The sequence below is a fragment of the Phascolarctos cinereus genome, unplaced genomic scaffold, assembly GCF_003287225.1.
Source record: "Phascolarctos cinereus isolate Bilbo 61053 unplaced genomic scaffold, phaCin_HiC Scaffold_4;HRSCAF=312, whole genome shotgun sequence".
NCBI classification, from domain to species: Eukaryota; Metazoa; Chordata; class Mammalia; order Diprotodontia; family Phascolarctidae; genus Phascolarctos; species Phascolarctos cinereus.
The window spans coordinates 270,447,996-270,472,870 of NW_027555847.1; the positions used below are offsets into that span (position 1 = coordinate 270,447,996).

Here is a 24,875-nt window from a genome sequence, read left to right on the forward strand (position 1 = left end):
CATCAGTCTCTGAAGCCATAATTGGTCAGAGGATTTCTCAAAATTCTAATGTCTTTCCTTATAGTTCTGTTTCATATTATTATGGTTATTGTGTAAATTGTTTTTCTGGTTCTTCTCGGTAATATTCAGACAAGACTTCCCCGGTTTTCTATGAATTCATACCTTTCATTCTTTCTTATGACGGGGTAATATTCCCTATTCCATTCACACACCACAATTTATTCAGCTGTTTCCTAATTGATAGGTTCCCATATTATTTCCAGTTCTTTGCTAAAATACAAAAAGTGCTGTTCTAAGTATTTTTGTGTGTGTGACTCCTTTCTATTTTATCACTGGGTCAAAGGGAATATACAGCTTGGTGACTTTTGCAGTATAGCTACAAGTTGCTTATCAGAATGATTGGACCATTTCACACCACCACCAAAAGTGTATTAATTTTGCTATCCTCCCACATCTCCTCCAAGAAGTCATAATTTTTTTTATTTGCCCAGTTTGCCAAACTGATAGTTTTGAGGTGGAACTTCAAAGATATTTTAAATTTGCATTTGTTATTATAAATGATTTTGAGCACTTTTGTATGTTTGTGGATAGCTTGTCTTTCTTCTCTTAAGAACTCCCTGTACATATCTGCATATTAGAGAATATATCAATTCCTCACATATCCTAGATACCTCCCTTTATCAGAGGTACTTGTAGCATTCTCTTCAATCAACACTTTCTCTTATGACATAAGCTTCACTGATTTTGTTATTGCAAAAACAGAACAAAACATGTAATCAGAAATTTTTTCTCTAAATATTTTGTGATCATATCTGTCCATTGTTTGATTAAGAAGTGTCCCAGCCATGGCTTTGCATTCCCTCTTTTCCTATGATTTTTTTTTTTCTGATGTGAGCATTTGTATTTAGGTCGCAAATACATTTGAAGCTTATTATAGTATGCAGTGTGAGATTTTGGCCTAATGCTAATTCCTACCAATCTGTTTTCTAATTTCCCCAGAAATATTTGTTAAATAGGGAACCCTTTCTCAGTAGTTGGAGTTTTGGGGTTTATTGGATACTGTTTTATTTGTTTGCTTCTGGGTTGTTGTTCTACTTGGTGTAATCCAGCCCAAGATTCTTTGACTCTCAACCCTAAGTGGATTTGTGTTGATACCATTGGTAGGTCTAATGGATTTCAGCAAGCATTTATTAAGCACCTCCTTTATACTAGGCACTTGCGATGCAAAGACAAAAATGAGCTCCTTCCCTGAAGGAGCTAACATTCTATTGAGGAGTTTAGATCTTTTTTTATTCTTAGTCCCATCTCTGATCTTGGGTTATATTCTGCTTCCTTTCTGCAGCAGTAGTAGTATTCTTGGATTTTTCCTTGGTGCTTGACTTCCTAAATGGAAGAAAGTGATTCCTTATCCGTCCCTAGAGAGTCCTCCTTGGGTGTTGGTTCCTACTTCATATCTGCCTCCTTTTGCTTCTTTCTCAGAAGGCTTAGTGGATTTGGACTCGGAGGTCTTAAATTCTCCTGTGACCCCTTTCTTTCTGTCTGGTTTGTCTAAAGTTGTTGTTCAGTCTTGTCTGACTCTTTGTGACCCTGTTTTGGGTTTTCTTGGCAAAGATACTGGTTTGTCACTTCCTTCTCATTTTTACAGATGAGGAAACTGGGGCAAACAGGGTTAAATGCCTTTCCAGGGTCACCCAGCTAGGAAGTGTCTGAGGGCAGATTTGAACTCGGGAAGATGAATCTTCCTGACTCCAGGCCTGACACCCCCTAGCTGCCCTTCAAACTCATATAGAAATGGGGACCACTAAACTGGACATAAGGTTCCTTGCAGGCCATATATTAACTTAATAAAATAATATATTAACATTATCTATGTTTTATTGTATTTTTGTTTACTTTGTTAAGTATTTTCAATTACATTTTAATCTGGTTTGGGCCACACTAGGGAGTCTCAAGGACCGCATGTGGCTTGTGGGAAGTGTGTTTGATGTCTCTGATCTGAAGTGATTTTACTAGGCTATTTATACCCTTATCTGAAGCATGACTTTTTTTCCCCTGTAGTTCTGATAATTAATTAGATAATAGTAGCTAACATTTATATGGCCCTTACTCTGAACCAAACCCCAAGTGCTTTACAATTATAATTTCATTTGATCCTCAGAGCAATTTTTGTAAGTTGGTGTTATATTATCTCTATTTTACAGATGAGGGAGGCAGAGGTGAAGTGACTTGGCCAGGGTTACACAGCTAGGCAGTGTTTGAATCTGGATTTGAACTTGAGGATTTACAAACTCCAGGCTGGGTGCTCTATCCACTCTGCTGCCTAACTTAGCCTTTGGATCTAGTCCCTTGGGGCCATTTAGTCTTCATATTGAGTACCATTAACACTGAAACTTTCATTATATTGATTCTTTTGCCAGCATAGGATTTCTGCCTTTTCTTCTTTTAAAGCTTAACTCTTCTCTTTAATGCTTCCATTAAATTCTTGTTTCCTATCTGAGGAGTGAGATGGCATATGTTTTGGAATAGAAGATGAGCTTAGTTTCCTGGCTAAGATTCTTAATTTTCACCACGTTTTTTGGTTCTCTCCAAAGCTGTGCTTACATGTACCTGCATAATTGTTACATTTTCCCTTTCCTCTTCCCTTGAATTCAATCACTGTAAGTTACAATAGGGAAATACTTTACCCATACCCTAACAGTTGACAGTAAGAGAGGGGCTGTCCTCACATTTTGAGATCACTAAAAAGTCTCTGGATCTTACATAATTGACAAATTGAATTAAGATCATGGTATTACATTTGCCAAAAAAAGGAAAATATGCTAACATTTTAGAAAGATTTACCAGAATAGTTTATCTATACTCCTTAGTCTCTCATGTTCTATAAACCCTGCCTCCAGTGGAAAGCAAACAGGAAGGAAGGTCAACCTGACTCAGGTATCATGGCCCTCATTAGTGTAGTCATAGCTGGGTAGTAGTCTCCAAAAATTTTTTTTTTAATATGAGGCAATTGGGGTTAAGTGACTTGCCCAGAGTCACACAGCCATTGAGTGGTATGTGTCTAAGACTGGATTTGAACTCAGATCCTCCTGACTCCAGAGCCAGTGCTCTATCCACTGCACCACCTAACTGTCCCTCCATATTTTTTTGATTGTGAACTTCTGTCAGTAAAACACTGTTAAACACACACTCTTAATATATGTATATTTACTTATATGTGGATTATATAATCTACTACTCTACTGATTATGGATATTATAAAACACAGAGAAATAGAAATTTTGGAAGGATGAGAGAGAAAAAATAACATTTTTACCCTTGAGTCACTAGAGAGTGATTGGAGTTTATTGAATAAGAGAATGGTGTAATTTAACCTGCGCTTTCGAAAGGTGACTTTGGCATCTGTGTGGAGGATGCACTGGAGAAGGGAAACACTTGAGTTAGAGGGATTAAATAGGAAGCTATTGCAGTAGTCCAGGTAGGATGTGCTGAGGGCTGTGAAAGTAGAGAGAAGACAGATCAAAGAGATTTGGAGGTAGAAAGATTGGCTCACTGCCAATGGGAGGTGAGGGAGAGTGAGGAGTCAAAGATGACACAGAATGAAAAGAAGGAAGGCCAAGCTTCTAGTCATTGCCCCAGAGTCCAGAGCTTTCCTTTAGAGAGGTGTCTACCAAAACCACAATCTGATCTGGGATATTGGAGGTAGATAGTTTGAGGCATGGAAAGGGATGGGCAGCCCCTTTCTAGTGATTGATACCTGTACAGCTGATGTTTTGTACTGAAGGCTTGATGCAAAGTATTTGCAAAAAGACTCCTAAAAAATGATTATAGATTATACACTAACCTAAATTACTGAGGTAGAAGCATTCTGTGAAGAATTTGAGAAGATGCTCTAAATCAGCACTTCTGAAACTGTGAGTCACTGAAGGTTGTCGAGACCCACAGTTTAAGAAGTGCTGAAGGGGTCACAAGTGGAATAAGTTTAAGAAGACCTGCTCTAAATTAAATCAATGTATGTACTCTGATGTTTGGTGACTTCATTGTAAAATTTGGAAAAGATGAAGATAGAGGGAAGTATGTGGGAAGGCATGATTGAGGAAGAATGAATGAGAGGCTTGTAGATTACCCAGAAGCCTCATGCCTTTGATATCATGAACACTTTCTTTCAGAAAAGAGTTGATATTGAACACCCCCACCTGCTCCCTCTGCCAATTGATTATATTTGAACTGTCAGGAGAAGACTTGTTATTGGGGCAGCTACGTGGTACAGTGGATAAAGTTCTGGTCTTGGAGTCAGGAGGATGTGAGTTCAAATCCAGCCTCAGATGCTTGACACTTACTAGCTGTGTGACCCTGGGCAAGTCACTTAACCTCGATTGCCTCACCAAAGAGTGAAAAAAGAAAAGACTTGTTACTGATTTGGGTTTATCCCTGAGCCAGCTGTCTATGTAGTCAGACCACTGACTTGTCAGAAGTAAGATCAGAATTAGTAAAAGGCAATAAGAAATTAAAAAAAATGAGGAAAAAAAGATTTTAAACAATTCAGTGCAGAATTAATTAAGTAGCAATTGACTGTCAAAAATGGGAAGTGGATAAGGTGACCAAAAAACCCCCAAAGGTTTAAATGATAGCCAGCATTTATGTAGGGTTTTGAGGTTTGCAAAGCATTTTTCATATGTCATTTAATCCTATTAAAGATTATTACTATTATTATCCACATTTTGCAGATGGGAAACTGAGGTTGATGAAGTTAAATGACTTGCCCAAAGTCAGACCTAGTGAAAATGTGAGGCAGCATTTGAACTCAGGTCTTCTTGATGCCAAATCCAGCATTCCATCCACTGTACCTCGTAGCTCCCCATGCTTATTAGGCAGCAAACATATGACTTTGTTGCTGGTGGCATGAAATTGTTGCCAAAGGCTATACAAGGTTAGAATATAAGTTTGTGAAATTTTGTGGGGAAGACTAATGGATGATTGTGAGCAGTGTCATTTTAAAAAGCAGACAGAAGCAGTACAGGCAAAACCAGTACAAAGATAGGCTGGCAAGAGATCTGACTAAGCAAAGACGTTCTAAATACATTTAAGTACAAAAATGAATGGCGAACAAAAAACAAATGGAAAATGGAAGGAATATGTAAAAGTGACAGTAACCTTTTTTTTTTCCCACCAAAGACAGTGGTGACACTATAACATCACAGATCTAAATGTGCTTATTGGGAGATAGGAATGATACTAAAGAGAAAGACTATTGGAAAAGTAGCTGGTATTGATCATGTATATGTATAAAGAAGATCCATGCTGGATGCCTCACAATTGTGAGGGTGTTGAGGGATTGATATATGAGATATCTGAAGAAGGGAGACAGTAAAGGTATAGATAATAATTCTCAGGCCTTACTAATACGGAAAAAAGGTGAGGAAGAGAAAAGTAATGACTGCTGACCTATATTTCTTTTTTTTTTTCTGGCCTATATTTCTCCTACTCTACCAGCTATACAGAATTATTAGGAGTCATCTTTGTAAAGGGAGGGCATCATCCATGAAGATATTAGCAGAGGACAAGTAGGCTTTCATGAATAGTATTTTAAAATGGACTGCATCTTTATCATATCATGAATAATTGAAAGATGTAGGGACTGTAAGCACCACTATGTTTATTGTTTGTTGGCTATGGAAAAACGTTTTATTTGGCAGAATAAAACACTGCATTATAAACTTTTTCGACAAAGTGTCTCTCATATGTAAATCAAAATCATTCAAGATTCCTTTAAAGACCTAACAAGAGAAATACAATCAATGATTCTCGGATCAGAAAAATCAGGCAAGGAATAAAACATGGGGATGTATGCTCACAAAGGTGTCCATCATTCTGATGGAAGCGATGCAGTGCAAAGTAGTACTGAGGAGTAATTCTGTGAGAGTGGTGAAGTTCTCCAGATTCTCCTATTTACAGATAATACCATTGATTATATTTAGTCCTTTTAGGTTGCAGACCCCCAAGATCTTAAATCACTTAAAGTAATTTGGCCTGAGCATCTGTATCGGAAAGTCCTGGTTGACAAAAAATGTCTGTTTCCCAGTTTACAGTATGTATTTGGATGGACAGCCTATGAGAGTTTGTTCGACAGTTTGTAAAACTGGGACAGACAGGACAGTTGGATAACAGTTTGAGCTGAGGATCTGAACAAGAGGAGAAAAGCAGGCTAGATTACCCTTGGAACATTGCAGAGCCGCTTCAGTGATACCATGCTTATCATGAAAGCAAAGGCTCAACTTTTCAATAACATTCTACCACTGTTGCTCTATGGCAGCAAGAGATGGAATGTAACTGTGTCCGTAGAGTTAAAAATTAATATCCCGGAGGCAATGAAAAGAAGCCTAGTAAATGTGAGCAGGCTGCAACATGTGACCAGTGAAGGATTTTGAAGAATGAGTGTAAAAGATATCCTCGAGGAATTGTGCACTAGTAAGAGAAGATGGACTTACGGGGTGTCAAGGGCAAAGGACAGCAGATGCAGAGCCGTGGTACTCTGCTGGTATCTGCACAAAGAATTGAAGAGGGATGGAACCTTTGAAATGCTTGTTTTAGTCCATAAACTAAAAATAAAATAAATCAATGTGGAAAAAAAAAGAAAGATATGCACAAGAATTGCAAAGGATGGGCAGTCATGGATGGGGTGATCTGCATTCTTGGAAGGAACTTTCAAATTGATGAGATCGTAGACCCATTTGGAGATTTGAGTTCTTTAATTCTGGTTTTATTTTTCAGTCTTGTGATCTTCTTGCCTGATATCTGTCCAATCCAATCTAAGAAGCATTCCTCTCTCCCCCAATGAAAGAAACATTTAGTGACAAGCACTGTGTTTAGAGCTAGGTTACACAAAGACAAAAATGAAAACAGTACCTACCTTCAGCTTTCTGTTTTCTAGTAGTCCTTCGGACAGCTCCCAAAGTAATATTTTTTAATCTGCAGATCATACTCCTGTTCAAAAACTTTCAGTTGTTCCCCATTACCTATGGAGTGAAAAAAAAGAGGCAGACTTCAGAATTTTGGCATTCAAAGCCTTCTGTGTCTTGGTTTCCAGCCTTATTTCACACTCCTCCTCTTCCTGTAGTCTGCCTCCCTATCAATAGCCTCTTTACCCTGGTCATGTCTCCATGTGGTCTTCTCTTTGATGAGTTCTTGGCCGAGAATTCCATTTTTTGAGGTTCCTAGGCCATGCCAGCCTCTCTCCTGGCTCCGTTCCTCATTTTCTGTGCTTCTCCACTTTGCTGACATGGTTGAGATGACCCTTTTGCCCTCTTTTCTGATTCATAAGTCCCTGGTCCAGATCACTGTTTTACGAGGACCCAGGCCATGCTTATTTCACTCTTCGTTCTATTCTTCACTCCCTTCCTATCCTCTCCTGCCATGCCCCCTACTTTCTACCTCCCCTGTGCGCCCTCATTGGAAGGTAAGATCCTTTAGGATAGATACTGTCCTTTTTGGTTGTATTTGTATCCCTTTTGCTTAGAACAGTGCCTAGAACTGTGTGAGCATGTAATATACACTTAGTATGAACATAGTAAGTGTGTAACAAATCTGTTCCTCCCTCCTTCCTTCCTTCCTTCCTGAGATGAAAGTAATCTTTTTGCACATTTCTCATAATATTTTATCTGGACTTCTCCTTTACACTTATCAAATTCTGCCTTGTATCATACTTACCATAGATGTTTTTATCTGTCCCTTCCCCCCCCCCCCCCGTAGATTCTGTGATGGAAGTGATGACTGATTTCTGATTTTTCCCCTTTGTCTCCCCAGTGACTACCATGGTATCTTGCATTTAGGAGACACAGTATTTATTGTAATGAATTGACTCACCAGTTCAAGTATATGTTGGCTTAAGATCCAAATAACTGAGGCTATTTTCTTATACAGTTTTAGCAAGGGCAGAATAAAATGGAAGGACTTAAAACTATACTACATCATGACAACTCTTAGTAATACATAAAAGAGGAGACATTTATCAACAAGATGGATGAAATGTATGTTACTGGTTTTGTGATGGCAAATAAATTTTACAATGTTCTTTCTAACCCTAATGATAATAGTAACAACACAGCACTTTAATAGTTTTAAAGCGCTTTATAGGGGGATGTGGGAAAACTGGGACACTAATAAAGTGTTGGTGGAGTTGCGAACTGATCCAACCATTCTGGAGAGCAATTTGGAACTATGCCCAGAGGGCTATAAAACTGTACATACCCTTTGATCCAGCCATACCACTGTTAGGTCTATATCCCAAAAACATCCAAAAAAAAAAGGGAAAAGGACCTGTTTGTGCAGAAATATTTATAGTAGCTCTTTTCATGGTGGCTAAGAATTAGAAATCGAAGAGATGCCCATCAATTGGGGGCTAAACAAACTGTGGTATATGATTGTAATGGAATATTATTGTGCTCTAAGAAATGATAAGCAGAATGATTTCAGAAAAACCTGGAAAGACTTACATGAACTAATGCATAGTGAAGTGAACAGAACCAGGAAAACACTGTACATAGTAACACAATATTGTTTGATAAAGAATTGTGAATGACTTAGCTATTCTCATCAATACAATGATTAAAGACAATCCCAAAGGACTAATGATGAAACATACTATCTGTCTCCAGAGAAAGAACTGATAGTGTTTGAATACAGACTGAAGCATGCTATTTTTCACTTTCTTTCATTCTTTTTCTATGAGTCTTCTTATACAAAATGACTAATACGGAAATGTTTAGTTAATTGAACATGTATAGCCTATATCTGCTTGATTACCATCTGGGAGCTGGAGGGAGGGGTAGAATTTGGAACTCAAAGCTTTAAGTAAAAATGTTAAAAATTGGAAAAAATAAGAGTTTTAGAAAAGTGCTTTACATAGATTGCATCATTCAAGCCTCACAACAGTCCCATGAAGTGGTATTATGGGTAGTAGTATACCCATTTTATAGAGGAAGAAACTGAGGTTCAGAGAGGTTAAATGACTTGTTTATGTACACATAAAACTAGTCCTCAATGTGTCAGGTGCCATTTGAAGTCTGATTCTATGTCCAGTGCTCCACTATACCTTTTGGTGTTATCTTCAGGTAAGAAGGATACTTGGAAAGAACCTCTTTGTTAATTAGACTTACGTGTTTGTTTTCTAGGCTGTCAGTCACCTTATTGCTGCAGTATTGAAGGAAAATAGTTTATCTGAAAAGATCAGCCAATCTACAAACCAGGTCTGTGTTGAACTTTTCTTTTCTTTTTTTTTTTTTTGGCTAGGCAGTGGGGTGAAGTGACTTGCCCAGTGTCACACAGCTAGTGAGTGTCAAATGTCTAAGGTCAGATTTGAACTCAGGCCTTTCTGACTCCAGGGCCAGTGCTCTGTCTACTGCACCACCTAGCTGCCCTGTTATCCCCTTTTCATATGAATCTATTGTCCTTGGTATTCTAGGAGATCTGCAAAAGAATAGGACTTGGTGTCTATTCTCATGGAACTTACACTTTACAAGGGAAGATAAAATAATGTTTCCAGAAAGCTCTTTTACCTTGTGTAATTGATAAGTGCTATGAGAAATGTACAGAGTATCCTGAGTTCAGAGGAAAGAAAATTACTTCTAGCTGTGTTCAACGAGGAAGGCTTCATTTGACTTGAACCTTAATGGGTAGAGTATGTGAGTCAGCTGGAATGGAATCTGGGCATTCTGGATAGTAGGAGCAGAAGCAGTGGCACGAAGGCGGGAAACCAGAGGGTGTCCTGGGCATTTGTAGGGAGACAACAGTGAGTGAAGAAAGACTAGGAAGAGATAATATTATTGAGGTTGACGTGGTAAAACTTGAGGCAGGGGAGAGACTCTTGCTTGATGAATATGAATCTGCTTACTCTTGGAGACATGTTTTGCTGTTGATAGATGAGTATTATTGCCTTCGGGTAGTCATAGTCAGTGAACATTAAACTCCTTCTGTGTGTTGGATGCTGCACTAAGTTACTGCGCTGGAGTTACAAAAACAAAACAGTCCTTGCCCTCAAGGGGCTTACATCCTAATAAGTGGTAGATAAGATGGCACAATGCATGCACGTGAATTGCATCTGGATGGAAATTGCATGTGGGCTGTTCATTAGACATCCCTTGGAAATGTTCTTTGGATTTCAGACTCCTGCTTTGAATCTCTTGTGGGAGAAGTGTTGCAGTGACAATGTTGTGGTTCGAACTGCCTGCTGCGAGGGTCTGGTGGCACTTGTGGTACAGAATCATGCCGAATTCACCTATGTTCTTAACGGGATACTCAACCTCATTCCTTCGACCAGGTATTCTTTTGCTGTCGTTGATTCCTTAAGCTCCATGTTGTGATTATTCAAGAAAAAGACACTGGTTCATATTAAATCTGGGCATATACTGAATGTTTCTCTTTTTTTCCCCTTCCTTTGCTGACAGATGTATAGATTTGCTATCTTTTTTAGTAGAACTTCATTAATTTGCTACTCAGTGTTGGAATTGTGCAAAAAACAACAAAAAACAACAACAACAAAAAGAAAGTATACTATAATTTCAAGTGGCTTTCTTTCTGATTGTTCCACTTTAATATGGTTTTGTTGTGTGTGTGTTTGTTCATGTAAAAGGTACAACACCTCCCAAGTTATAAAGTAGTTATAGATTGTATTAATGGAAGGAATACCCATACAAGGGAAATGTGTGGTACTAAGATGAAATACAGATACTCATACTAGAGCTTTAAGTTTCCAAAGCACTTTACAAATACTCACAACAACCTTGGGAGGTGTAGGTGCCATTGTGATCCTCATTTTAGAGTTGAAGAGACAGACTGAGTCCAACAGACACTAAATGACTTACCCAGGGTCACAGAGCTGGTAAGGCACTGAGGCAGGATTTGAACACTGGTCTTCCTGACTCTACTACCAGTTCTCTTGTAGTCTAAGAGTAATGCTGTCTCAGGGCTTGAAGAAATTTCAGGGTAATATCTGCTCCATGCCCTTCTGTTGATCAGAAACTAAATTCTGATGCATCCGAAAGACCCTCAAGGAAAGAAAGTTGCTGATCACTTGATCAAGGTATAAGGCCCTGTGTTAACTAAGCATGGGGTCCATGAAGAAGAAACATGAAATGACCTTTATCCTGTTGAAGCTTATGTTCCAGGGAAGGGAGGCAACGTATACAAATCAGTAGATCCAGAATGTATGCCAAGTGAATGAGGTATGGTTTGGGGAGGCAGTGTTCTTGCAAGGTGAGGGGACCCAGAAAGCATCATAGTGAAGGCGATACTTGGACTAAGTCTTGAAGTGTTTCCGAGAGGTTTAGGTGAGGAGTGAATGAATGTATTTCAAGCATTTGGGACCATTAGTGTAGTGGGATGGAGATGAGAGATGGAGTGTTATGTATGGAAAAGTATCTTGGCCTGTATGATTCCATCATGGTGCTTGAGAAGGCAATTAAGTGAAAGAAGACTGGAAACCTAGGAAGGATCTAGGTTGTTGAGAGCCTTAAATGTCAAACTGAGGAATATAAACTTTGATCATTTGGTTCTTGAGGCAATATGGAATGAGAGAGGTGCGTATGACTTCAGAATCTTGTTTTAGGAAAACTGCTTTCACTGCTGAGTGGAAGATAGATTGTAATGAAGAGAGATTTGAGCTAGGGAGACCATAAAGAGGCTATTTCAGTAAAGTAAGCATGTTGTAGGAGTTTAATGATTAGTAGGAACAGAAAAGGCTTCTTTTTTTAATCTCATTTCATAGGATGCCTAAGATAAGAGTCACCCTACATGTACAAATTGTTATTATTTATTATTAACAAGAGGAGAGTGTTAGAGGTGACCATATATGTTAAAGGTCTGCTACTAGAAAGAAAACCAGTTATGAACAGTCCAACTGTATTCTAAGTATACAACTTAATATTGTATAGAATATTAGGAGTAATTAAATGATTGTTGTCAATATAGTGGTGTAAAAGGGCACAGAGGATAATAATAATGACAACAGTAATAACAATGATAATAGCTAGCATTTATATAACACCTAGTATCTCCCAACCAATGTGTGAATACAAATATAACTCATTTTGTTCTTTCAATAACTCTGGGAGGTAGGTTTAGTTATTGTCTCTATTTTGTAGATGAGCAAACTAAGACTCAGAGGGTTTAAGTGACTTGCTTAGGGTCCCCCAGCTAGTTAGTGTTTGAGACCACATTTGAACACAGGCTTTCCTGGCTCCAGGCCCAGCATTCTGTCCAGTGCTCCCTAGCTACCCCTAAGGAGTGTAGTTTTCCTACGTATACACTCTTGCAGTGATCTAAAAAGGGCATCAGATTGAAAAATGACTAAGAAATCCAAAGAAAAACATTAGCAAGCTTCTGAATCCAGTTTAGGGTTACGCAAAAAAGATAGTCTGAAGCCACAGCCCTGGAAGAGAGGGACTGCTAAGAAACCCAGCATGAAGCTGGATGAACTGGTCAGAAGGTTGAAGTAACACCGTGACTCTAGGGGGAATGGGAGCCTTATAGGTAATGAAAGACAATGATAGTACCTAGACCAGAGATATCCAACTAAGTAGTTCTAACTGGGGACACCTGAAGTTTGCAAACACTTTTTAAAAAAAAAGTCTTTTATTTTTTCCAATTACATTTAAAGACAAATTTTAACATTCATTAAAAAATTTTTTTTGAGTTCCAAATTTTCTCTCTCCCTCCTTTACCTCACCCTCTCCCTAAGACAGCAGACAATTTGATATGGATTTTATATATATATACATATATATACATATACACATATATATACGTATATATATATACACACATATATGTATATATATACGTATATATATGTGTATATATACATATATGTATATATATATAGTATATATATGTATATATATATATACATATATATGTATATATATGTATATAGTCATGTAAAACACAGTTCCATATTAGTCATGTTGTGAAAGATGTAATAGACCAAAAGAAAAAACCATACACACAAAAAATAAAGTCAAAATAGTGTGTTGTGATCTGCATTCAGACACCATCAGTTCTTTCTCTGGATGTAAATAGCATTTTTCCTGGTGAGTCCTTTGGAATTGTTGTGGATCATTGTATTGCTGATAATAGCAAAGTCATTCATAGTTGATCCTTGTATAGTGTTGCTGTTACTGTGTAAATGTTCCCCTAGTTCTGCTTACTTCACTTTGCATCAGTTCATGTAAGTCTTTCTAGGTTTTTCAGAAATCTACCATTTGCAAACACTCTTAAGAAAAGATATACCAGGGGAGGTAAAAGCTACAGCATCCCAAGAAATAGAAATCAGGTCCAAATTAAGCTTGACCACCATCATCTAAGAGCCTGGTATCGGGTGGAGGCTTACCCTGGCACTAAGTCATGAATCAGGAACTGAGGCTGGAGATAGTAGTAAACAGAAGAAGACAAAAGTTACCTCAGAAGGAAAATCCAGCAGATACAACAACTGTAAATTAAATATTCAGGGAGAGTGGAGGATGGAGTTTGGCCACAAGGAATATGAGTACTTGGAAGAAATGAAGGGATAAAAAAATGAAATATGAATTTTGTAGGTGTAAAAAAAAGTCTTCTGTAAAATTAGAATGGAGCAAAGAGAACTGAATGATCTCATTAGCAACATTAAAAAATAATCGGAAGATTTAAAAAAATAGAAGAAAATGGAATCTCTGTCAGAAACAATTGACTAGGAAAACAGATTAAAGAAAAATTAAGTCTTGAATTCCTTGAAAATACCAGAAGCAAAGCTGGATACTAACAATTTCAGGAAATCATAAATGAAGACTTCCTAGATTTGCTAGAAACAGAGGTCAATGTAATGATGGAACCAGTGGTTTACATCTTGAAATGTACTTCAAAATAAAAACAGCCAGGAATGTTGTAGCCAAAACCCAGAATTTAAAGGTCATATAAAAAAATATTGCAAGTAGCCATAAAGAGAGAGTTGAAGTACCAAGGATCCACAATTGGGGTGACACAAAACTATAGAAGTCATAAGGAAAAAGAGTAAATCTTAGATACAGTAATGAAAAAGCATTATTAAAGACTTAGAATCAAGAATAACTTAACCTGCAAGACTGATTATGATCTTACCGAGAGGGGGAAATACATCTTCAATGGAATAGAGGACTGTTAGGTATTCTTTTTTTTTTTTAAAGGCAGTTGGGGTTAAGTGACTTGCCCAGGGTCACACAGCTAGTAAGTGTCAAGTGTTTGGTCTGAGACTGGATTTGAACTCAGGTCCTCCTGACTTCAGGGCTGGTGCTCTATCCACTGTGCCACCTAGCTGCCCCAGACTGTTAGGTATTCTTGATGAAAACAAAAATAAAAACAAAAAAATATAATACAGACTTTGCAATTCAAATACAGGAGTCAAGAGAAACCTAAAAAGGTCAGTTCATTTGGAGCAATGATGGAATGCTTATAATCCATTGGGAAGAAAGAGAGAAGTGACCCTTCAGACTTCTAGTCCCTTCCAGGAGCCAAAGCTTTTAAAATAAGACAGAGGGCTGGGGGTATTTTTGTTCTCTATTGATGGTCTTAAGGTAGGAAAGAAAAAGAAGGCAAAAGAAACATACTACCCAAAGTGATTAAAGATAGAGAAAGTGACCCCTTGCATACCAAATTATTTAGAACAGTGTTTTTTGTAGTTGCAAAAAAAAAGGAAGAAAAAGAAAAAAGGCAAAGTATTTTCAGTTAGAAAACACCAAATCGTGGTATGTGAATATAATAATAATGACAGCCAATAGCTACCATTTGTATATGTATCTTCATATGTTATTTTATAATATATTGCACATTTACACAATGTACTATTAGTAGCAACAGTAGCATTTATATATGTATAGTGCTTTAAGGTTGCAAAGTGCTTTACTTATTTGATCTTTGTAACAACCTAGAAAGGTAGGGGTTATTATTCTCCTTTTCTGGGTGAGGAAACTGATGCAGATGAGAGGTTAAGGTACTTACCTAGGGTAACATAGCTACTAAGTACCTGAAGCCAGATCTGAATTCAGGTTTTCTTGTATCCAATCAAATGCTGTATCCACTGTGCCATGTTGTATGTAGGAAATGATGAAAGGGACAGTTTCAGAGAAACCTGCAAAGACTTGTATGTGAGTGAAGGGAGCAGAACTAGGGAAACAATATAATAACAGTAATGGTATTAAAGAAAAACAAGTTGGAAAAATTTAAAAACTATAATCACTTTAATGTTTATCCAGGATTTTAGAGGAGTGACCATAAAGTATATTACCCACCTCTTTCCAAAGGTGGGATGAACTCAAGATGAAGACTGAGATATGAATTTGTGGACGTGGCCAATGTGTGAATTTGTTTTGCTAAACTATGCATATTTGTTAAATTTGGTGGGGGGGGGGCGCAAAGAGGTGACGCAGAGGAAAGAAAGTAAATGCTTGTTAGTTGAAAAAAAATTTTTTAATGAGCAATTATAGAGTGTGGAATAAATGAAGAAGAACAGGGTACTATCTATTATGTCTCATAATTAGGATGAGTGAGAAGAACATAAAAATAGGGAGGAAAGAGGGAGTAGCATCACATGAGTCTTAACTTATCCCTTCAACAAGCATTTTTTATGTGCCTATGCTAAGTGCTAAATTTATGCAAAACGGCAAAAATACAGTTCCTATTCTAAAAGAGCTCATATTCTAATGGAGGAGACAGCATTATAACAACTATGTATGTATAGCATATATGCAGAGTAGGTGGAAAGTAATCTTAGCAGTGGGGAACGCTTGGAAAGGCCTCCTGCAAAATGTGAAATTTGAGCTGATTCTTGAAGGAAACTAGGAATGCCAGTTGGTAGAAATGAGGAAGGGGACCATTCTAGGCAAATGGAATAACCATTGGTCAAGTATGGAATTTTGAGATGGAGTGTCATGTGTAAGGAATTGCAGGAACACACCAGATAAAGTTGGGTTGAGCAGATACACACACATATGCACATGTACATGCACATGCACATACACAAAGGGTTTGGTATAGTAATATGTTAAATTCAGCAAAGGATTGTGTGTGGATAGGGAGCGAGTATAGAATGAGGAGTGAATTATAAATAAGGAGTATAAGGGGCAAAAATGTAAGAACTAGTGTTGGTTTCTGTGTGAAGGAAAGGAAAGGCACACATAGCACAATGCCTGGCAGATAGGAGGCACTTAATAAATGCTTATTCCCATCTACAACTTACTAGCCTTAATAACATTCTTTCCTTTTCACCACTTTTGTCTCTTTGTGAAGAATAGAGTGAAAGGAAAAGAGAGGACAGAATATAAGAAGGATAAGATAGAAGGAAAGACAATAATAATAACTGTGAACTCAAATTGGAGGAACTGTCCCATAAAATGGAGAGAAGCATAGTAGAATGAAATAGAAAGTAAAACCTGACATGTTGTTAACACGGAACACATTTGAAACATAAATGTTCACAAAGGGTTAAAATGAAGGACTATAGAAAAATATATTGTGCTGTAAATGAACTCAGAAAAGCAGAGATTAGCAATCATCTCAACCAATGCAAGCATAAAAACAGATCTGGTTAAAAGATAAATAGGGGAAATACAATGAAATATTAGTACTATTATATGTACACACACAAAGACACGTATTTTAATAGTTGGAGATTTCAGTGCACTCCTCCAGGACCTTGACAAATCTAAGAAAAAAATAAAAGAATTTAAGTTTGTGAGTAGAACTTTTAAATAAATTAGATATGTTAACTTTCTGGAGGTTCCTGAATAGGAATAAAAAATAGTGTGTGTGTGTGTGTATGTGTATACATGTCTTTATACATGCACATACATATGTATATGTGTGTACATCAGCTGTATATGACACCTTTACAGATTTTGAACATGTATCAAAGCATGAAAATCTCATAAAACAAATGCAGAAAAGCAGAAATATTGGTATATCTTATACTGCCACAACACAATAAATGTAATCAATAAAGGTCCTTTGAGGAAAAGATTCAATCTTAAAAGTAGAATAAATAATTTAATCCTAAAAACATTAGACCAGAGAACAAATCTTCAAAATGATAATTTCATTGAAGAAAAATACCAAGCTATCATATATACCCAGACTTTTGCTATGTAGCCAATGTAATCTTTAGGGGAAAAAATGTATGTTACTAAACACTTTCATCAGCTGATATTAACAAAAAGAACTTATGACCAATAGTTGCGTATGTTTTGTGTGAATATGCTAATTTGTTGCAAGGGAGAGGGTTTTTTTTTAAGTGAGCCGTGGGAGATGGAGTGAAAGATGAGGGGCTAGTTTTAGCAAAACAAAAAAGAAAAGAACTTCAGTGAAGCATTTGGATAAAAGGCACAGGAGAGAACAGAAATAAGTTTAGAGGTTAATCAGGCAAAGTGGGTCACTTCATATGCTGACTATAAGTATATGTGAAAAAACTAAAAATAAGCATACATTGTGAAATTCCTCATTTCATAGCTAATTGTTTTTCTGTTTTTTTTTACATGTAGAAATACTCAGATTTTTGGTATCTGTCAAGTACAAAATAAAAAAATAATCGTTTAAAGAAAAATTCAAGTTTAAGAAACTACTTATCTAAAAAATGTTGCTCTGAGAATTTTAAATCACCACATGTATGTAAAGCAGGAATGGCTTTTTTTTTCCAATTCCTATAGACTTCTTGGTAAGTTTTTTTTCCACTCCGTGTTTCCTGTCTCACCTTTTTAGCTTAGAGATGTAATGCCCCCCCAACCCCCCCCCCCAAAAAAAAGCGAATAGAAGAAGTGCTGCTTCAGAACAGCAGGGTAAATTTTGTGGTCTCAGTCTTTAAACATTGCAGCAGAACAGCAGAATTTGACAACCGGGAGAGAGGGAATGGAACAGAAGTGGAAGAGGAAAGCTCTTCCAATTCCTGTGGGCTGCTGGTACCAAATAGCATCTTGGAGGTTGACAGTTCTGGTCCCTGTAACTCCCTTGGAACTTGCTTGACCATCCTGTCCTGGCCTGGTTTCCTGTACCTCACCACCCCCAGGATTCCTAACCCACTGTTTGAGGAGTCCTGGTCTCCAGTCAGCCACATTGTGTAGTCTGAGTTTGAAAAAAAAGCACTGACATTTGCAAAGCTGTCATTGTCTGAACTTCAGGGAGTGGCTGGGAATGTATACACTTTGCTCCTGAGACCATTCTCTTCAAAGGAACAGTCTGTTATCCAGTGGTGTCCTTTCTTTCTCCATCCGGGTTCAATCCTGAATCCACATATAACAACTGCAAGTTAATTTACAAGTAGCTTCTGTAAACAAAGAATTTGATTTGAGAAATTTTTTTGGGGGTGGGGTAGGGGAAGGTAAGTTTTAAAAAATCATTAAAAAGGCTTTGAAAAAGGTACTCATTAAGAGGGATGGAATTAGGAACACCTTAAGAAACAAATTATGGAAAATGTTATTACCAATTGTGTGCCAAATATTTTATAACTTAGTCAAAACTGAAACCAAGGTGGAAGCTGTAATTTTATGTGTCTTTTGTAACTTCTAAAGAATTGTTACCCCCTCCCGTTCCCTCCACACACTTTGGCCATTTGATCCCACATTCTATGCTTTGCCTTTTTCCTAATGTTAAAGATTCCCAAAGTGAGAAGTCTCCTCTTTTCCTTCTGTCAGATTTTTGCCCTTAACTGCACTGGGATCCAGAAACCTCCAGCAGCCTTTGTTATAGTTGCTTAGTAACGGGATTGCGAATAAAAACCTTGGTCTCTTGTGGAACAAGGTTTTCAGTTTTTGATATTGAGGTGTCATGACAGCCTGTAATTTTGGTTGAACTGCCTCCTTTCCTCCCCCTCCCCCCTTGGTGCTTGGTAGGAGGGTTATGTGCCAGATAAACTGGGTAGGCACTTCATGTATTTGCCTTTTGAGCTCCCCAACAGGCTGCTCTGCAGGAAGGGGCATGTGATTTTGTGCATTCTGCTTTTGGGAAAATCAAAGCATCTCATCCGAGATTCCTCAAGTCTCTCAGGGATGGCCTTTGCAGAATTTTGCCCAGAGCATTAAAAATCCCTTTTGTGGGATCTTAGCTAAAGTGATTGGGTTCAGTGTTGCCAAGTTTTGGCAGAAGGTGGAGTTGTTAAAAATGATTGTGTCACACAGCTCCTATCTCTGTGAATTACATGGACCTAGGATTATGGATAATTGAATGAGAAATCAATTTTCTATCCAGTTTTTTGGGGAGGGAGGCTGGTGTTCTCGTTCCCAGATAAAAGCTTTGGCTGAAACACAAGCGCCTTACAGAACTTGGCCAGCAACCCAGGAGAGCTGGGGGCTTCCTACCTTGCTGGATTATTGTTGTTTTTAGTTTGAGTTCAGCCCTTTGCAGCCCTTTATTTTCTTGTACTTCGTAGGACGAGGGGAACCAATTAGAGAGACCTGTTTGGGGCTCCTGCCAAGATTGAGGAGAGATCGCTCACCACAGATTGAAAACAATTCAGACTCTGATTTTAGCTGCAGTCTGCAGTGATTCAAAAATGAGCTGTGTTCTGTCTTACGTTTGTGGGTTTTAATTTGCATTGCTGCCCTCCCTTAGTTATATCTTGTTTGAAAAGTGACAAAGGACTACTATAGATTTCTTGACTTTGTCTTTTAGCTCAGCTTCTCTTTCCCTTTCGTACCTTTTTAGCCAATTCCGAATTGTGGTTTTAAAAAATTCTCTCTCAGCACAAGCTTCTACCTGTATCAGAAAGTCTAATTAGTGTATCTAAACTGTGGTGTATAACAGCTGGAAGGACTAATATTGGTATTTGTCCCAGACTTTCTGCTCTGCATATATATGATGTTTGTGGGTCAGAGTCTTTGGCAGATAATAGGGTCATCACTTGAGAGCTAAAAGGGATGTTAGAAATCAACTAGTCCAACACCACTTTATAAATAAGGAAATGGAGACTTGTAGGAGTGAAGTGACTTGGTCATGGTCACCCAAATATTATGTAACAGAGCTGGGATTTGAGCATAGGTCTTCTGACTACTAATTCACCTTTCTTGACAAGGTACCATGCTGGAGAATCACAGTTTCCATATCAAAATAACTCCACAGACCTGGGTTATGGGGAAGAATGGATCCACTCTGTTGCTTTGCCAAGTACTGATCATTTCCACATTTGTGTGTGTGTGTGTGTGTGTGTGTGTGTGTGTGTGTGTGTGTGTGTGTGTGTGTATCAGGGTTAAGTGACTTGCTCAGGGTCACACAGCTAGCAAGTTTCACGTATCTGAGACTGGATTTGAACTCAGGTCCTCCTGACTCCAAGGCCGGAGCTCTATCTACTGTGCCACCTAGTTGTGCCCTGCTTCCACATTTCTAAAATGTGTCCCTCATGTAATCTTGCAGATAAAGGACAGCAGGAAATACAGTTTTAAGTCTCAGTTCCTCCACTCACTGCCCATGTGACCTCAGGAAAGTAACAACCTTTATGCCTATCTCCTCATCTGCAAATGAATAGAATGTGCTCTGCATAACCCAACAAGGTTGTTGTCCATTTCAGGCATCGAAGACTTTTGAACAGATACATGGTGTTGTGAGGTGGTATTTTATAAACAGAGTATAGCAAAGAGGCCAGTTGGGTTGTAGAATAGAGTACATGAAAGGTAATAGTATATATGTGGCCTGGAAAGAAAGACTAAAGTCAGATTATATAGGTCTTTAAAATGCCAAACAGAAGAATTTATATTTTCTTCTGAAGGTAATAGGGATCTACTAAAGCTTCTTGAGCAGAGAAGTGACGTGGTTAGATTGCAAGAGATTGAAAAGTGAGTGAGATGTGAGGAAGTGAAGGTAATTGGCATTAATAGTTTTTTTTTTTTGGTAGGAAAGTTTGATGTGAAAATGAGGTAATGTAAATTGATAGTTTGAGGGGATGGTAGTATCTAATGAAGATTTTTTTATTAAGGATGAGAGAGATCTGAATATGTTTGTAGGCTTCAGAGAAAGAACCAATGGATCAGAAGAGGTTGAAAATGAGAGGGAGAGAGAATGATCAAAGGGGAAAGCTCCTGGAGAAGATGGGAGGTGATAAGATCAAGGGGATACATAGGCTGGAGTTGGCAAGAAAGACCACCTCTCACTGGAGCAAAGCAGGAGAGAAGGGGGGATGAAATGGAATTTGAAAGTTTGGAATTGGGGAAAAGAGGGAACTCTTGTTAGATGGTCTGTTTTTTTTTTTTTTTTCCAGTGAAGTAAGAGTTAAGGTGCTCTGCTGAGAGGAAGGAGGCAGATGTGGTCTTGAGAAGAGAAGGTTTGAAATAGATGTGGATTTGCTGAAGTCAACTCAGTGCTGCTTGATTTCCATTATCTGGGAATTGAAGGATGGGTCTAATTCAGGGGTTCTTTACCTTGTTCTTTGGAACTTGGATGGAAAAAAAAGCATGTCTTTATTTTCACTAACTTCTAACTGAAATTTAGCATTTCCTTTAAATAATTAAACTCAGTTATTTAAAAACATTATTTTGAGAAGGGTTTTTCCATTGATTTCACCAGACTTTGTAAGGGTTCCATGACAAAAACAATTAAAGGACCCCTGCTCTAAATGCTCTAAGATTTCACCCAACTTCAACATTTTCTGAGTTTCTTATTGGGCGAATTCAGCTAACTTTTACTTCAGGCGGCAGGACCTTGGAAGTGGAGAAAGAAACATAAGACCATAAAGCTAAAGATGGAAGAGACTTCAGAGGTTACGCAAGCCATACCCTTTAATTTACAAATGAGGGAAGCTTAAGTGAATTTTGCCCAGGCACGGAAGTTGGAGGTCTGAGAGGCCAGATGTGAATCTAGGTGCTCTGATTCTCTAGTCATTGCCTTTGGTATCTTTGAAGGTGAACTTTTTATTCTGTATTCCCTTCTGTGTGTCCCATGATGCTTCGACACTGGCCTCCTTGTGGTTCCTTATGAAGGATACTCCATCTCTGGACTCCATACCTCTTCACTAGTTCTCTCTCATGCCAGGAATGTTCTCCTTTCTTCTTCATTTCTGCCTCCTGGCTTCCTTCAAGTGTCTGATAAAATTCTGCTTTCAACAAGAAGCTTTTTCTAGTCCCCTCTCACTAGTGCCTTTCCTCTGAGGTTACCTCCCATTTGTACTGTCTATAGCTTGTCTGTACACATAGTTGTTTGCATATTGTTTTCCCTATTAGAATGTGTGCTCTTTGAAAGCAGAGAGGGCCTTTTACTTTTCTTTTAATCCCCAGTACTTAACCGACAGAAATGTGGGTGCTGGATAAAAGCTTGTTGACTTGACCAAACAGTTTTGCCTAATGATTTGCTCCATTTGCTTTCAGTCAGGTATAGGCATCTTATAAAGCCTCACAGAGGTGTTTTTTGCCTGCGTGGCTGTGTACCTGTGCTTCTTAACATCTTATTCGGAATTTTGCCACCAAAATGGTCTTTGATCTTGAACCAACCTATTTTTAACCTACCTGACATATGAATTTAAATTTAAATTTCCATACGAAATCCATTCCATTCCCATACCTCATACACTTTCACATTTTCCTAGTCCTTACAGGCAATGGATATATCTATATAAGGTGGGTTTTTTTTTATTTTAAATTTTTTTTTAATTTTCATTTTTAATTTATGGAATAAAACAAGCATTTTTGTAATGTAAGTTTAAAATGATGATGTTGTATTCTTATGTGATGCTTTGATTTTGAGTGCCTATAGCTTACGACAGATTTTTTTTTTTAAATGGTGGCTAATAGAGCTTCCCATTGATAGAACGGCTCAGCCTCATGATAGAAACATGGCTTGGAAAGAAGTTCCTTGGGTTTGAAGGCCAGGATTTGTATTTTATCTCTCTTTCCTCCTTATTTCATCATGTCAGAGGTTGATTCCTGGGATCCTAATCTTCAAGAGCTTGATAGAGGGAGAAATATAAGCACACTTTTTGAAATCTCTTTTGGTGCTGCTGGATTTTCACGCATAACAAATAAAAGAACAGAGGAAAAGAGAAAAATACCTCTTCCAAATGGGCACTCTTACAACTGCTGGGGTTAGAAGGCAGAATAGGTTAATTCTCCCAAGATTTTAATCGCTTGGGAATTAGTTTTCCATAATGTGGAGATTTGTTTGTATGTTACGTGGTTATCTCTGCAGTTAAATCTCTGTTTACTGAGTGTTTACCTTTTTTACCTTTTCAATTCAGGAAATTGAAATTGATTTTAATGTTATATATTGGATTACACTTAAACCAACTGGAGAGTTGTTTTATTATTTGATTAGTGCATCAATTATGTACTTGTAACCTTGTTTTCCCTCCTATTTATCATTGGTCCAAAACAGGGGAAAACTATATTTAGGAATATAAGATCATAAATTTAACATTCAAAGGGACTTTGAAGGTTATCTAGTCCATCTCATCATTTTACAAAAATGGAAACTGAAGCCTAGAGAAGCTAGATGACTCCCAAGGTTGCATAGGTAGACTGTGACAGTTTGGATATAAGCCTAAGTCCAATGGCTCAAAATCCAGTACACCATGCTCCCCCACTCCCAGTCCCCACCCCCTGAAAGATAAAAAACTATCTGCTATATGGCTGCTGTATGGTGGTTGGTGTTGGTAACATACTAATCAATTAACCAGGCATTTATTAAATGTTTCCTATTAAGCACTGTCCTTGGCACTTGGGATAGGATTACAGAACTGAAAGGAAATCTGGGGTCACCTTGCCTAATGCCCTCATTTTATGAACAAGAAAATGTAGGCCCAGACAGGTTAAATAATTTGAAGTGGGATTTGAACCCAGATCTTTGCATTCTAGATCCAGCAAACTTTCTCCCATGCTGTGCTGACTCCCTCAAGGTACTTACACTTTATTTCCAGTGAATAAACAATAAAAATGTAGAAAGTGGAAAAGCTTGTTTTATTCTATAAAGTAAAAAAAGAAAAGGAAGTTAACGGTGTGAGGAAATGGCTGAGTGGCCTAGCAGATAGAGCACTGGGTTTGGAATCTCAGGGACCTCAGATACCTAGTAGTTGGGTCATCATGGGCAAGTTCTTCAGCCTCTCAGTCTCAATTTCATGACTTGTAAAATAGCTATAATAATAACACCTACCTAACAGGGTAGTTGTGAGGGTCAGAAACTTATCTGTATTGTCCACTTCACTATCAATAGCCAGAATCACCCCTCAATATCAGTTTATTGAGTATCTACTGGGAATAATTCTACTTCAGGATCTGTGCTTTCATTAGAGGTGGTAATAACTGTATAGCTTAGACAATTGACTTTGGGACCTATGTGGACTGATACTGAGTGAAGTGAGCAGAACCAGGAGAACATTATACAGAGTAACAGCCACGTTATGCGATGACTGCTTTGATAGACTTGGCTCTTCTCAGCGATGCAAGGATCTAAGACATCTTCAAAAGATTCATGATGGAAAATACTGTCCACATCCAGAGAAAGAACTTTGGAGTCTGAATGCAGATCAAAGCACACTATTTTCTCTCTTTTGTTTTGTTTCTTCTTTCTTCTGGATCCTCCCATTGGTCCTAATTCTTCTTTACAACATGACTGATGTGAAAATATGTTTAATATAAATGTATATGTAGAGCCTATATCAAATTGCATGCTCTCTTGAGGAGGGGAGGAAGAGGGAGAAAATTTAAAACTCAAAAGCTTATGGAAGTGAATGTTGAAAACTAAAAGTAAATAAATTAAAAGAAAAATGCAAAAAAAAGAGAAAAAATTGACTTTAGGAGGTTAAGAGAAAAGAAAATGGAGCATTATTAGCCATCCCATTATTAGGTGGTATTGTCTAATTTCTTTGGGGACCACACCCTACCAAGGGGTTTGTTGGGGTGTCATTTTGAACA

General features: G+C 37.8%; 1 protein-coding gene across 3 annotated transcripts in view; it reads left to right on the forward strand.

The window, feature by feature from the left end:
• The window catches only part of FOCAD (focadhesin), a 381,816-nt gene that overhangs the window by 20,235 nt on the left and 336,706 nt on the right, over positions 1-24,875 (forward strand). For all 3 annotated transcript variants that reach the window (XM_078153058.1, XM_020973967.2, XM_020973969.1), the window contains exons 3-4: positions 9,168-9,242; positions 10,158-10,312. In XM_078153058.1, coding sequence (XP_078009184.1) covers positions 9,168-9,242; positions 10,158-10,312 — 230 coding nt within the window. The remainder of the gene's footprint in view (positions 1-9,167; positions 9,243-10,157; positions 10,313-24,875) is intronic.